Source organism: Aricia agestis, chromosome 6, assembly GCF_905147365.1.
Source record: "Aricia agestis chromosome 6, ilAriAges1.1, whole genome shotgun sequence".
Lineage (NCBI taxonomy): Eukaryota > Metazoa > Arthropoda > Insecta > Lepidoptera > Lycaenidae > Aricia > Aricia agestis.
Window position 1 is genome coordinate 16,500,522 of NC_056411.1, and position 15,046 is coordinate 16,515,567.

The following is a 15,046-nucleotide window of genomic DNA, read 5'->3' on the forward strand; positions in this document are numbered from 1 at the left end:
CGGCCGAAGCCGAAGCTTTGCCGAAGGTCCGAGCAACCGTCGAAATTGAACGAAAGACTGAGTGAGTCGTGAGAGAGCGACGGACCGGGACCGGTCGCGTATGTAGAGGCCACTGGGAGTCACTGTCAAATACAATAAAAAACACTAAGGGTCAATTTAATATATTAGCGCAGAGTCGAAGCGCATCGAAGCGAATTATTAAAACTGAACATTACAAATTCAACCTTAACACCAAAGTATTAACGCACTTTATTACTTCTGAGAATTTAAAAAGGCGCGCGCATTCGCGCGAAGTCGCGTGGATGCGCGCGACCAACGCTGATTGGCCTCGCAGAAGTAATGTATTATGTTACGCTCTAGAGTTAAGGTTGAATTTTCTGTGTTTGGTTTTTGCAAATTCGCTTCGCTTCGACTCTGCACTAATAAAAATTGACCCTAACTTCTAAATCATTTTAATTTGGCACATTTGTTCAGACGCTGATACAGATTACAGACTAACATAATATACGAAAATTGGGCAGTTCTGGAAAAATTACATACACACGCGTCGAATTGATAACCTCATTTTTTTAAGTTGGTTAAAAATTAATTACTGAGAGTCGAGTGATTAAGATTATAAACCTTCGGCTTCGGCCGAAGGTTGTAGCGATTGCTGATTAATCGGCTTCGGCTTCGGCCTAAAAATAGACCTTCGGTCGGACACTAAACTATTTAAATAATTATTATAATCTTGTTACAATCTAGTCATAGTAAAATACTGGAATAAAACTATGTGGATGTTTATGATATTTTAATCATGTTAACAATAAATTAAACTAATTCGATTCACATTCCTAAGTTGTTTTACTGTTCATACTTGTGTTTGATGTCCTTCCACAGTTTCTGAAATAAAAATACAATTATTACTTTGTATCAATAGTAAATACTAAATACATTCAATAAATTATTAGAACAGTACACAAATACTCATTTATGGGCTTTCAATTATTGTGGTTAGTATTTAAAGAGAGCTCTCCTCAATAACTTTGTTCCCAAGACATTGTACCATCAAGGAAATTGATTTCTAGGCAGTTGACAGACCTACGTCATTGGGTTGGTGTTCGGTGTATGTCATTTCAATGTTAGCTGTGATCGGCCGGTCGGATGGGTTTGACTTAACGCAAGCAAATTACTTTGGTCCGCCATCTGTCTAGGAATCAACTTCTCTGATAGTATCTTATTTTCATATTATGCTAATATATAGAAATTAACCTTATATCTTCCTATTGGGACCCTTGAAACATTATTTTGATTAAAGCACAACATGGAGAAATACATGTAAGTAAAATTCTTTAAAAAAATGGTATCATTGCCACATAAGTATTATTGTAGTTATTTATATAATAAGGGCATTTGAATGTTTCAAATAAGTCTGATAAAGTAACGCAGACACACAGAAAGAAAAATTATATAACCAAATACTCACTCCCTTGTTTATGCTCTCAAATATAGAGACAGAAACTAAATCGAATGTTCTTTCGAAGAAGAAAGCTCCGCCTGCTACAACAACCGCAAAAGTAGATGTACGTTTGAATACATTGCGATTCAACGTTGACCACAGAGACATTTTGGAATTTTGCAGGAAAACTCGTCCCGTAGAAAATAGAAAATTCAGCGAGGCCAGCCAAAATTTGACACAATTTTACGAATGTCGACAATTGACATTGACAGTGACAACTGACAGTACTAATGTCAACACGGTTCTTCGTCGTCTTCAACAATAAATTAGGGAGATCGCGGCACAGAAGGCCACAGAATACAAATTGGATTGCAGCCGGCACATTTTAGGGAATGCAATCCGCAAGATAATTTCAATCCCGGTATTTGCGGGACTGAACCATCATAGTCCCGCTGGATCCCGGTATTTGCGCCGGGATCCCGCAGGGTGGACATAAACTTGTAAAATAAATCGTTCTAATGACTTTACTTGATAGAACCCGTTTTATTCTTAGAATTCTTTAAATTATCGCTTGACAAACTCGAGTCTCGATCTAAAAGACTATGAAAAGCACCAATAACAGGGTCATAATATGCTCATAATCATGGGACGATGCATGGCATAATATGGTAGTGATGATGATGAATGTAATTTGCATAGTAGCATATGCTTTGCATTCTTAAAACAACGCTTGAAACTCCCAAACTTGTATCTGTAAAGAATCAGGAGTTCTTTCAGCACCTTCCGAACCACGGTATACCAGGTATACCTCGGTACAAAATCTTACTTGTTGGTAGCATATGCTTAGAATACTTCTCACGAAACCGAATTCACCACGTCATGTTTCCCTACAAATTTTGAGGAGTTCCCTCGAATATAGTCTGTCAAGAAAGTAAAAATTATAAAGTGGCAACATCGTAGTGTCTTCCCTTTTTTCTGATTGACTTGAAAGGGATGACACTACGATTTTGCCACTTTTTAATTTCTTCACTTTCTTGACAGACTATACTTATGGATCCTTCATCAGCTGGGCTAAAATGGTCGCTTTGAAGAATCATGATATAAATCATAATTAAGATTCATTTTTCTAAAATCGCAAAATGCAACTCTGCTTGCAATTAATTTCTGTATTTTTGTACTGATTTGACATTTGTCATTTTGACAGTTTTGACAATTCATTTGCTGAAGTGATTGAGAGGAATTGCTAAATGTGACCATTTTAGCCCCGCAGATCACCACTTTTGTGAATATAATACCAAATTGAGATGATACTCTATACTTATAGCAAAAGAAAAATTTTTAAAATCGTTGAACATAAAAAAACGAACATAACACCTCCCCCATTTTTAAAGGCGGTTAAAATTGTAGCCTATGTGTTATTCTGATGTATAAGCTATTATTATTGTAAGTTTCATTAAAATCCGTTCAGTAGTTTTTGCGTGAAAAAGTAACAAACATCCATACATCCAAATAAACTTTCGCCTTTATAATATTAGTAGGATATTAAATATCCATTAATTAAATTAATAAATGCCCATCTCACGCATGCATCATCTTTCTTGTCAATCAGGGCGACCAGCCAGCAGCTTACGAGGGCTGCTATTTATGTATCCGGAACTGGCCACTTACAAGAACAATATTTAAAAAGTAATTACAACATTTGAAAATAGAACTCTTTGGTTGAAGAATACATTTTGTTTCATGTGACGTGTCAATTATTTTTCCATTGTGGCGTCATTTTGAAAATTGCGTGTCTTCATTTGCCATGGATTTAACGCGTGAACATTTTCGTGCAATGATTTACTACGATTTTCGGCGTGGGCTAAATCAACAACAGTGCTTTATTCAACTCACCGCAACTTTTGGAGATGAAGCACCATCAAAAACCACTGTTTATCACTGGTACAGTGAGTTTAATCGTGGGCGGTCTATGCTCACGGATGAAAATAAAGAAGGTCGCCCAAAAACAGCTGTTGTCCCACAATATATAGATGCTGTGCGGGAACTAATAATGCGTGATCGTCATGTTACATATCGCGAGATAGAGGCGTCCTTAGGCATAAGTATGACGAGCATACATAAGATATTACACGAACATTTGGCTGTAAAAAAAATATGTTCGCGTTGGATTCCGCACAACTTGACAATCGATCAAAAACGGGCTCGTGTCGATTGGTGCAAAAAAATGATAAAAAAATACAACCGTGGTACGTCAAAAGCCGTTTATAATATCTACACAGGTGATGAATCTTGGATCTATGCATATGACCCCGAAACTAAACAACAGTCAACGGTGTGGGTGTTCCAAGATGAGCCGAAACCAACAAAAGTTACTCGTGCAAAAAGTACTTTGAAGCAAATGGTCGCCTGTTTTTTTGGAATTAATGGACATGTGGCTACAGTGCCATTAGAGAATCGTAAAACGGTTAATTCTGAATGGTATACGACCATTTGTTTACCAGAAGTCTTTGAAGAAATAAGAAAGGACAACCGACAACGCAGAATCATATTACATCACGACAATGCTAGCTGTTACACCTCAGCTGAAACAACTCAGTTTTTGGAGGGTCAAAAGATCGAATTGACTGGTCATCCGCCGTACAGCCCTGATTTGGCACCTAACGATTTCTTTTTATTTCCATACGCGAAGAACAAATTACGTGGTCAACGTTTTTCGAGCCGCGAAGAGGCTGTTGATGCGTTCAAAATGCACGTTTTGGAGATACCTCAATCAGAATGGAAAAAGTGCTATGAAAATTGGTTCCAGCGTATGCAAAAGTGTGTCGATCATCGCGGCGAATATTTTGAAAAGCAATAAAACCATATTAAATGATATATGTTTGTTTCTTTTTTTAATTCCGGATACATAAATAGCAGCCCTCGTACAATGCTTCTAATTATATTTATATGAAGTCAGAAATCTGAGGTCCCAACCAAATTTGGAAATAACATTTTTCCCAACTGAGGAATCGAACCCGCGACCTCTGGGCTCTGGACTCTGAGTAAAGAGTCAAGAACTCAAGAGTTAAGACTCGAGAGCCATGCTATAATCCACTGGACCCGTCAGGCGTCCCGCATCAACTGTACCGTGAAGATGTTCCGATCAGGGTTGCCAGATCAAAGACCGATCAAATCGCCACTTCGCGATAAAAAGATAGCCCAAAGTAGCCCAATAAAAAAGAAACACGGTAATTAAACGTAATGTCAATAAAACGTATGAATAATATTATATGCACGGACGTAAAAAAAGTACGGACGTAACCTTCTCTAATCACGAGTGAAGCCTAGTTATGGCCGCCCGTGTAGGACGTGTGCGTGATATGAGGGTTGCCATATAAATCATAAATTTCCCTACTTTTAAATTTTGTAAACTCAGACAAGTTAAATGTATTTTTTATATTTAAACATATTTTTATGTTTTTTTCGCTTCAGAAATGTAAGCGGTTGTTAAAGATGTCATAATGAAAATATTATTTTTATGACACTATAGATAGAAAAAAAAACACATATTACGTACGGAGAAGTATATTATTTACATAACATTATTAGTAATAATGATTATGTACAAACATTTACAATAATAAAATTATTACTAGCTATTTGACCGAGCTTTGCTCGGTATTCGATAAAACACGAATAAAATGTCATTTTCTAAAAATAATTCCTAGCTAGACAGATTTATCGCCCCCGAAACCTATATAAGAAACCTGTATACGAAAAGATATAAGATACTTAAGTCCCGTAACCCGTACCTATCTTCAAACAATCAAGTAATGTTAAATAAATAATGGCTTGTTAAATCAGTTATCGGCTTGTTAGAGCTATCGAGAGTTCTACCATGCGCTAACGTCAAATCAAATCACCTAACATGGTGTTAAATTTATTCCTGGTCTAGAGGTCCATTCAATATTTTCATTCCTACTAGGTCTCAATGACGCTCGGGTGACTACACCAATAGCACCTTCCCTCCCCTACTACTGAAGGAAATCTAAGACAACAATTTTATCTATGGACGCTTCACACCACGTCAGTCTGACCCCGTGCTAAGTACCTGAAGGACTTGTGTTACGGGTACCAGACAACGGATATATATTTAATACTGTTATACTATACATATTATATTTAAGATTATTATTATATGATACACATATTTAATACACACCCATGACCCAGGACCTTTGAAAACTTTTTGTTCCGTCGGCAGGATTCGAACCCGCGACCCCCGGCTTGAGCGACCGACAGCCCACCCACTGAGCCACAGAGGTCGTCAAACAACAGTTATATCCACTTTTGTAAATTAAGAAATTAATAGGGGTGTAGACTATTTTTAGGAAATATATTTATTTTACAGATGTACCATCAAGGAAGTTGATTCCTATGCAACTGACAGACCAACGTTATTTGGTCGAATACTTATGTCAATTCAATGTTAATTGTGATCTGTCGGCTGGGTTTGACGTAGCGCAACTAAACTACTTATGTCCCCGATTTGCAATAGGAATCAACTTCTCTGATAGTACATAAGTATTTTGATACACCTAAAAATATGTATAAAAAATAAATACACTCTTATTTCAATTAAAAAAATCACTTATTAAATATAAAAAATATTATAAAGTTATTAAGTAAAATATGTCCATTTTCGGTAATTCTATAATACAAACTGTCAAAAAAACAATAATTTGTATTAGATTTCGTTTACTGTCTACACCCCTATTATTGTATTCCTGCCTAATTACTGGTCAATAGTATGCTAAATACTTACATGACACTAATAAAAGACAATAAAATTAATTATTTGATTATCTAAAAATAAATTAAAATTTTCCCCGGTTTGGGGAAAATTTCCCCACTTTGTTATGGACATTACTGACCTGTTGAAGTTGAATTAATATTTACATTATTTTATCAAAATACTTTAAAAATATGTTATCTTACCTATGAAATATTATTCCTTGATGTTTTTTGTGTAAGGTTGTATTGTTCTTGCACCATTTTACAACACAAGATGGCATATTTATTTTTATTTATGAATGACAAAGATGTGTCACCGCGATGCAGTCTAATTGCGTAATGGCGGTACGATCGGCTTATTACAGTGCGAGTGTGCGTGCAAGATGTGTACATATGATCGCCTGGGCTTATTATGGGTGCTTCACTCATTTCTTAATGGCGATCCGTCCGTATTTTTTTTACGTCCGTGATTATATGCTACTGTTCTATTACATTAGAGTTATGTATTTACATGTAATTTTATCAATATTTTGAGACTTGCTTCGTTTAATTCAAGAAGCTTATATAATATAACATAAGATTCTTGGTTTAATTGGATACTTGTAAATTTGCATTAGTGGTAACGAGTTGTTTTTATTTTTTGGGGTTTTTTTCCCAACTATAAAAGTGACACTTAGCAATGAAAATCTATAATTCATAGTATTTATTTTAAAATTATGTATTTACAAATAAAAAATGTTTTATGCATATTAATCGTCATCTGCTGCAAAAAGTTGGATGGTGTCGAGCAAATTACGATCCAACATATCTACTCAGTATATATATGTACTAGCTGTTGCCCGCGACTTCGTCCGCGTGGACTTCAGTTTATAGCGCGCGATGTCAACAAAATTGGTGTCAAAAGCTTTTATAAAAAAAACCCTGGTACCCCTTAAATCAAAACAGCTGTGCAGTGTGCACATAATATTTCATTTTTTTAATTAAACTTTATAATATATTATGCCAAATTTTAAAGCTTATTTAGCCTTCCAATTACACAACTTTACCCATAAACTATTTATCATTGATAGGTTTAAGGTTACGTCACTGTATATATAATATAATATAATGTACTGACTTATTAAATAATGTAAAAAAGAAATAACAATCGAAAAAAATCGAAACTCAAATTTACGATGATACCGCCTCTTATAGAAAGATGTTGGGCAAGCGTTAGCGCGATGTAAGAGACGTAAGGCGCCATCTAGTATGAATTTTTGGAACTAACTTAATTTGAACAAATTTTCGTATTTTCACCCTCTTACAACCCTTTTTTCCAGTAAAAAAGTAGCCTATGTCCTTTCTCAGGCTTTAGACTATCTGTATACAAAATTTCATTACAATCGGTTCGGTAGTTTTGGCGTGAAAGCGAGACAGACAGACAGACAGACAGAGATACTTTCGCATTTATAATATTAGTATAGATTATCTATGATATCTACTGCCTCTCTCTCACAGAACACTAACACTCCTACCGGAGCTCTCTCTGCTCCTGAACAGAATGATATTCAACAGCCACCCACGCGGCGAACCACAGATTATGAGTGAAAGTGGCCGCGCATAGACAACGCATCGCTGCGTTCGTTGATATTATGGCCGCGTTCACGAAAATACAATAGTAGGCAGTAGCCCAATAGGCGATAAGTAAAAAACCGTGTCGCCCAACAGGCGATAAGTCGCCATTTTTTTGTAGCCGCGGAGGACCGCAAAATAGCCCAATTGGCTACTTGTCGCCTAATCTGGCAACCCTGGTTCCGATGCACTTTTAGGCGCTTTGCAGACTACGGGGTGGACGGGCCGGTCAATTTCGGCGCGTACGCCCGTCGATGTCTGCGGCTGCCTGCGCCGCGTACACAAAGCACACGCCGTCTGCATTACTGCATGTAAACTGGTTTGTGTGATCCACGGCGGGCAGCCGCGGACATGCGCCGCCAGTGTCCGCCGGGCACCAGCGGCGTGGTCTTTTTGCCCGCCGTGTGCGTTGGTAATATAGAAATTGACCGGCCCGCCCCGCCCCGTCGTCTGCAAAGCGCCTTATTATGCAATAAAAATTTATACACAACGAATAATATACAAGGTCTGCATGTCTTTGTCTGGCATTATAAAAGACAGATTTCTAGTGAAAGGGATTATTCATAATACTTTTACTAGATAGGTTTAAATATTTAATAATAAAACACTTCATTAATTATGGGCAAAATATATCTATTTACATTTTAAAATGCTGGTATGAACAATAATTTCTTAATAGTAATACCAGTACCTGACCAAGTATTACATTACGCTGAAGCGTTAGACCGGCAGTTACACAAATAGAATAAAAAAAAGTTTTAGATACTCAAAAACTTTAGTTTTAGTGCCCTTTAACTTTAAGATGATATGTTGATATATGGAATATTGTTACAAAAATACTCAAAAGACTTAAGCAATTTAAAGCACAACAATCGAAAAAATATGTATCAAAACCATTATAAAATAAATGCAAAGTAGGTTAAATAAGTATACTATTTTTAAAATCGAAGTTGGATGTTTTCAACAGTTAACTCTTCAATTTACTATTTAGTTATGTTTTTTGATAAAGTGGCGCATCTAGTCCACCGACGCTGCGAACTGCGAAACAGCGGCGAACCGATTTACTGTCTCATCCACCACACGACAATACGTTATATTGCACCTCGCTCTATTCCTGTTTCGCATTGAAACCACATATTTCGCAGTTCGCAGCGTCGGTGGGCTAGAGGCGCTGATATCATAAATAGTAAATATATCATTCCTATTAGAATGGCCACTGGTATAAACTGGTCATTTAGAAAATGTAAGCTTTTGAAAACGTTTATATTTTAGGGCACTTATGAACTAAATAAAATACATTTTCATTGGGTTATTACCTAACTTTCGACCAATTAAATTGTTCCACCATAACATTACCTTTTCCCTATCCATACTTTTGAAATCAAATACAATATTATCATCAAATATAATAATCTCTACATATTGGTTTGTTTTAATTGCGTAGTTTGTTTTAGATGTTGCTATATTTGAAAAATAAATTACGAAGAATTCATGTCCATTTTCCCATTTACTTCAAATATGTATAAAATTTATAAATATTCAAGAAATCTAATATTTAAAATCTAATTTACATTACACAAATTTGGTATGTTACAAATATTATAATACTAACTAAAATTAAATATGTATAATAATATGATAATGTCATGAAATCTAGCTAAATGATTATTTTTTACTATTATTATCCTCAATTATCATATGATCCCAAATGTTTATAATTTCTCTTATTACAGATCAGTACAGATTGTGTCAACACTAACATTGGCAGACTTTTAAAAAGAAGGCAAAAGTAGAATCAAAATGAAATATGCAACCTTATATATTTTTTATGAAAGTAATTACAACTTTCATTATTTTACTATACAATCTACACTAGCATTCACTGTTGGAAAATGAATGATTCTGTAGTTAAGGTGACATGCCTAAATTAAGTCTGCCCAATTATTTTAGGCTTCTTATATAATATATACTGTTTAAAGACAAAAGTATAATTACTGAAAAAAGGAAAGTTGATATGACATAAAGAAGCATTTCTTTTAACACTGGCATTAAAAGCAATAAAGATTAATAAACAAGTACACATCACAGATTTCTCGAATCTGGCAACCCTAAAATTATATTAAATAATATTGGTTATTACATCATAAAATATAATACTTTTAGTTCATACAGACACAAAACCACCACTGAAATATGTGACGATTTTGTTTAGATTTGATGACTAATTCTGAAATTTACTACTTCTAATAATGACTACACTGTATTGGTACATTGTAATAATAATATTATGATTAAATAAATTAACCTATCCTGAAGAACCAAAGTTTACTATAAAAGTACCGAACTACTTGTCAAAAAAGAAATCAGAACTTGCCATCAAAACATTGCCATTTCATCACTGACCTCCATTAAATAAGTACGCTTGACTTATGATACCCACCTGCTTTTTGTGCCTATTTGAAGCGGAATCAGCGCCCCCAATGCGGGGGAAGAGAACGAAATCTGACGTAAATTGCCAATGGCCGCTTAATCGTTATTGGTTGTCATCACTAGTATTAGTTCTAAGTACTCTCACTACTGCTATCAGCGCCAATATGGCGACTTTCAAACGTCAGATTTAGTTCTCTTCCTCCGCATTGGGGGCGCTGATTCCGCTTCAAATAGGCACAAAAAATGGCTGTCATTTCAAAGGGTATCATAAGTCCAGCATACTTATATAATGGAGGTCAGTGCATTTCATACACATCCAATACACTAATTGTAAAAATAAAGTTACATTTAAGTGGTATACATTCCTAATAAGACATTCCCCTTTACAATTCAAGACACATCACATAAATGTTGATATTGAGTATACAATCATACGCATTTACTATGCATTGCTATAACCTAATTAATTTTTGGAGTCAAAAGAACCACATAAAATGCTCAACGGTGAGACTAACCCAGCACAACACAAAAAAGTGAAAATATTGCAATGGAAGCTTTAGAAAGTGGCAGAATTATCATATTATTCATCTACCTTATCTGTTAAAGTACAAAAATCAACTAGAATTTTATTACTTGACGCTATGCTGTGAAAATACACTGTAACTATAAAACACTATATAGAGTTATGGTCTATTTCATTGGTATTTTAAAGGCCATAGTGCCAGTGTTCCTGCTAGGGTTGTGCAAGATCTTGTAGTGTTTGAGCATTGTAGCGACATCCCTGGCCGAGAGCCACCAAATGTGTTCACTAGCAACACTTCTTCACTTTCGACTTGTGGCTTTTCTTAAGGTGTACGGTATCATTTGAAGCAACATTCTGTCTCTCTTTCATTTCCAACTTTGACCGTAGTACCTGAAATTGTATTAATTGCTTTTGTCAGAACTAAATATAATAAATTTACTCAAGGTTAAAACTAAAATTAAAAATGAAACTGCATTGCAAAACTATCATACTGCCTTTTTCAGGGCTGCAGGGCTCAAAATATCTCTTTGGGAATTTCTTTATGTATATGATAATATGATAGTCAGTGCCAAAAAAAATTGTGAGTTTTTGGACACCAATAAAATCTAAAGTATTAAACTATCTGGGATGAAAAGAATTTTGTAATGTACTTACAAAATTCTTTTCAAATGTCAAAACCATGATGACTACCACCACATCACATATTTATTAATTTATAATTCATATTGTGTATGTATTTTGGTGTGCAATAAAGAGTTTTATTATTATTATCAAAACACAAATGAACCGGTGTAAATCAATTGTTGAATATAAAATAAAAATGTACAAACCATTTTTGTGATTGTGAGAAACATTTCTTCGACATTGATATTTTCTTTAGCGCTTGTTTCAAACAATGGTATATTCATTTGTGTGGCAAATCTCTGGGCATCTTCAGTTACAACTACCTTCCTCGACGGACAATCATTCTTGTTACCAACTGAAATTATTGTACAAAAATATAAGTTATTGCATAACTAATCTGAAAAAATAGATAAGGAATACTTCCTATCTGTGTATCATAATTAGATGGCAAAATTACTATTTTTATTCTACAGAGTGAACATTTTGCTGTAAATGGTGAGATACAGCAATAAAAATGACATAATTAACCCTAATGGACTTGTTCCTAGTCTACTTCCTAGAGTATCTTAAACCTGTAGTCTACAAATTGGATTTCATATTCTAGTTTACAAGTGTTACAAACAAGTGCGAGTCTGACTCGCGTATGAAGGGTTCCGTACCAATACACAGCAAAATAGGCTAAAAATTGTGTTTTTGTATGGGAATATTTAAATTTTTATTTTATTTTCATATTATTATTCAATATTATTGTATAATAATATTGTCATTGTAATCATGTTTGTTGTATATAATTTTATTTTGTTTTCAGTATTTGTTGTTATAGCGGCAACAGATATTACACAATCTGTGAAAATTTTAGAAGTCTAGTTATACTACTTAAGATACAGCCTGGAGTCAGACAGACAGACAAACAATGAAGTCGGACCCTATTACTAAGGTACGGAACCCTAAAAAGTATTATACAACTAGATGACACATGCAAAAAAATCGTTTATCATGCGGGAACCATAAATTTTACAGAGACAAAAAGTATCCTGTGTCCTTTTCTGGGACTCAAAGTATCCCCATACAAAATTTCAGCAAAACCAGTTCAGCGGTTTGGGCGTGAAGAGGTAACAGACAGACAGACAGACACCCTTTCTCATTTATAATATTAAGTAAGTATGGATGTAAACACAAAAAGTACAATTAAAATTGTCTCAATAGAAAAGAAATTATATCCAAAGCAAAGAAAAAGTTATGTCAATAAAAAAAGTTACAGCAAAAGCAACTGATCTGCTGAGAAATTAAAACAAGCCAGTAATTATAGCATGTTATTGGAAATCATTTTCATTAGATGATAAAAATTACACATAACTTAATTTTTTTTTTTAATAAGAATTTAATTTAACCCATCAAGCCCCAAGTGGCCCCTGGCGGTCGCATACCAGTTGAATATCTATTGTGTCTGTGATTCCCATGATTGAAGCATTAATAAATAGAAACACATGAGCCCTTACAAGGAGCCCTTATGAAATCCCCAATTTTTTTGATTCAATAATTATGAGTCGACGTTGCCCCTTGTAGCAGGGCTCCTATTTCTGATCGGTTCACAAAAATATGATGGCTAAGGCAGAGAATTATAATATACCTTTCTTATACAATGGAAAAAAAAAAGTTTTGGAATGATAAATTATTGTCTCCCACTCACCACAGCCTTACGATGCCTTGAAAACACTAAGTTAGTAAGTAAGTAACATGTAAAAACCAGAAAACATAATTATTATGACCTTATCTCAAGATTACGAAAATTTTAAATGCGAATTTCTCCTAAACGGGGGGTATTCTGGGGGTGGAAGTGGTACAGGGAGGTTTTTCTCACCCAAGACATCCTTCCTCAACCCATGTGACCACAAAAAAATTGGGGAAGGTTTGTAAACCTTAGCCAAAGTATATTTTAACGTTAACACATAATATTTTGTTTTTAGCTAATTCTGTCTATTGTGGCAAAAAGTTTTGACATTTTATTAATTAGCAAGATTGCCTATTATACAAAATCAGTAGGACTTACCTAAAACCTTATTGACGACATCACAATTCTGCTCAATCTCATGTAACCATCTCTTCACGTTAGCAAAAGACTCCCCATTAGTGACATCGTAAACAACGATAACTCCGTGAGTTCCTCTGTAGTACGTGCTGGTGATGGTCCTGAACCGTTCCTGCCCAGCCGTATCCCAAATCTGTAACTTCACTCGCTCACCGTTTATTTCTAAAGTCCTTATTTTGAAATCGACACCGATCGTTGTAATGTAACTGCCCGAAAAAGTATTGTCGGCGAACCGTAGGAGGAGGCAACTTTTACCGACACCTGAAAAACATGGACCACATATTACATGGAAAATATTTTGCACATCATATCATCACTCGCGAACCGAGGCCTCGCCCACTCACCACTGTCACCGATAATCAGAAGTTTGAAGAGGTGATCAAACTCGCGAGACATATTTCTAAGTATTGTACTACTTTAAAGATGGGTCATGTGAGCGAAGACAACAACAATAACCGAGCAAAACCTACGCTTGTTAAATTATTTAACAAACGCATGCCGTAAAACGCTAACTTGCGTCACATACATTTATCGTACGCCATTAATTTCAACATGAATTTCAATTTCCCGTCAAAAGCTGTCAAGTGTCATTAGAAATAGTGATGTTCTTGTCGATAATCGTTTAGAAGTTGGCGATTTATATAGCAAGAGATCATTTTTAAATAGAATTTTTGACGTGGGAGAGCCATGCTTCGGCACGAATGGGCCGGCTCGACCGGGGAAATACCACGTCCTCACAGAAAACCGGCGTGAAAGAGCACTTCCGCTGTGTTTCGCCGAGTGAGTGAGTTTACCGGAGGCCCAATCCCCTATCCTTTTTCTTTCCCTACCCTCCCCTATTTCCTTCCGTACCTTCCCCTAGTCCCTTCCGTACCCTCCCCTATTCCCTTCCCTACCCTCCCCTATTACCCCTTAAAAGGCTGGCAACGCACCTGCAGCTCTTCTGATGCTGCGAGTGTCCATGGGCGACGGAAGTTGCTTTCCATCAGGTGACCCGTTCGCTCGTTTGCCCCCTTATTTCATTAAAAAAAAAAAATTGTTTCCCTATGAATCAATTTTGTTGTATAGTCTGTCAAAAAAGTGAAGAAAAAGTGGCAATATCGTATTGTCATCCCTTTCAAATCAATATAAGAAAAAAGGGATGACACTACGATGTGTTGAAACTTATAACTTGTAAATACCTACATAGTCGTCCGCTAAACGGATGAATAACATAAATTAATCGTCCGATAATATATTTTATCGGATGTATAAAATAACTTAATTTCGAGATCAAATTCTTAAGTCCAACGTTCAAATTTGTTATAAATCTTCAAAAAGGCACAGTACACAATAACCTGTGATGGGCCACGCTTTGCAATGCACAACTATAGGCCACAATCATTTGGTGTTCACACAATGGCGCATGGCTCATTGCGGCCTGGCAAACCACTTGCGATGGACGTAAAAGTAATTACGGCTGCGGCTATTTATTTATATACTTTTTACAAGTATTACAGAAGTGTGTACTGCCACAAAGTTATAAAAAATAAATTGCTCAAAAGGCGATGGTGGACGC

General features: G+C 35.5%; 3 protein-coding genes across 3 annotated transcripts in view; 1 reads left to right on the forward strand and 2 right to left on the reverse strand.

The window, feature by feature from the left end:
* LOC121728462 (leucine-zipper-like transcriptional regulator 1) overlaps window positions 1-5,950 on the forward strand; it is a 38,042-nt gene extending 32,092 nt beyond the window's left edge. Inside the window, exons 17-18 of the mRNA XM_042116653.1 lie at window positions 688-694; window positions 5,940-5,950. The gene's annotated coding sequence lies outside the window, so the exon portion shown is untranslated. The remainder of the gene's footprint in view (window positions 1-687; window positions 695-5,939) is intronic.
* Window positions 778-1,695, reverse strand: LOC121728466 (cytochrome b-c1 complex subunit 9). The gene is made up of 2 exons (XM_042116658.1): window positions 1,466-1,695; window positions 778-882 (listed from the first exon to the last, which is right to left on the reverse strand). Exons 1-2 carry the CDS (start codon window positions 1,604-1,606, stop codon window positions 844-846), a joined length of 180 nt encoding a protein of 59 aa, XP_041972592.1. The 5' UTR covers window positions 1,607-1,695; the 3' UTR covers window positions 778-843.
* A 4,556-nt stretch (window positions 5,951-10,506) lies between the features above and the next one.
* On the reverse strand, window positions 10,507-14,048 carry LOC121727907 (ras-related protein Rab-35). The gene is made up of 4 exons (XM_042115958.1): window positions 13,833-14,048; window positions 13,450-13,749; window positions 11,606-11,754; window positions 10,507-11,165 (listed from the first exon to the last, which is right to left on the reverse strand). Exons 1-4 carry the CDS (start codon window positions 13,882-13,884, stop codon window positions 11,061-11,063), a joined length of 606 nt encoding a protein of 201 aa, XP_041971892.1. The 5' UTR covers window positions 13,885-14,048; the 3' UTR covers window positions 10,507-11,060.
* Window positions 14,049-15,046: the final 998 nt, after the last annotated feature.

Excerpts from the sequence above, each read along its gene's own strand:
- LOC121728466 (XM_042116658.1), bottom strand. The coding sequence starts at position 1,606 with ATGTCTCTGTGGTCAACGTTGAATCGCAATGTATTCAAACGTACATCT. Across the intron at positions 883-1,465 it reads TTGAGAGCATAAACAAGGGA|AAACTGTGGAAGGACATCAA; the intron begins GTGAGTATTTGG and ends TTTTTATTTCAG.
- LOC121727907 (XM_042115958.1), bottom strand. The coding sequence starts at position 13,884 with ATGTCTCGCGAGTTTGATCACCTCTTCAAACTTCTGATTATCGGTGAC. Across the intron at positions 11,755-13,449 it reads TGTCGTCAATAAGGTTTTAG|TTGGTAACAAGAATGATTGT; the intron begins GTAAGTCCTACT and ends CAATAATTTCAG. Across the intron at positions 11,166-11,605 it reads TTCTCACAATCACAAAAATG|GTACTACGGTCAAAGTTGGA; the intron begins GTTTGTACATTT and ends ATACAATTTCAG.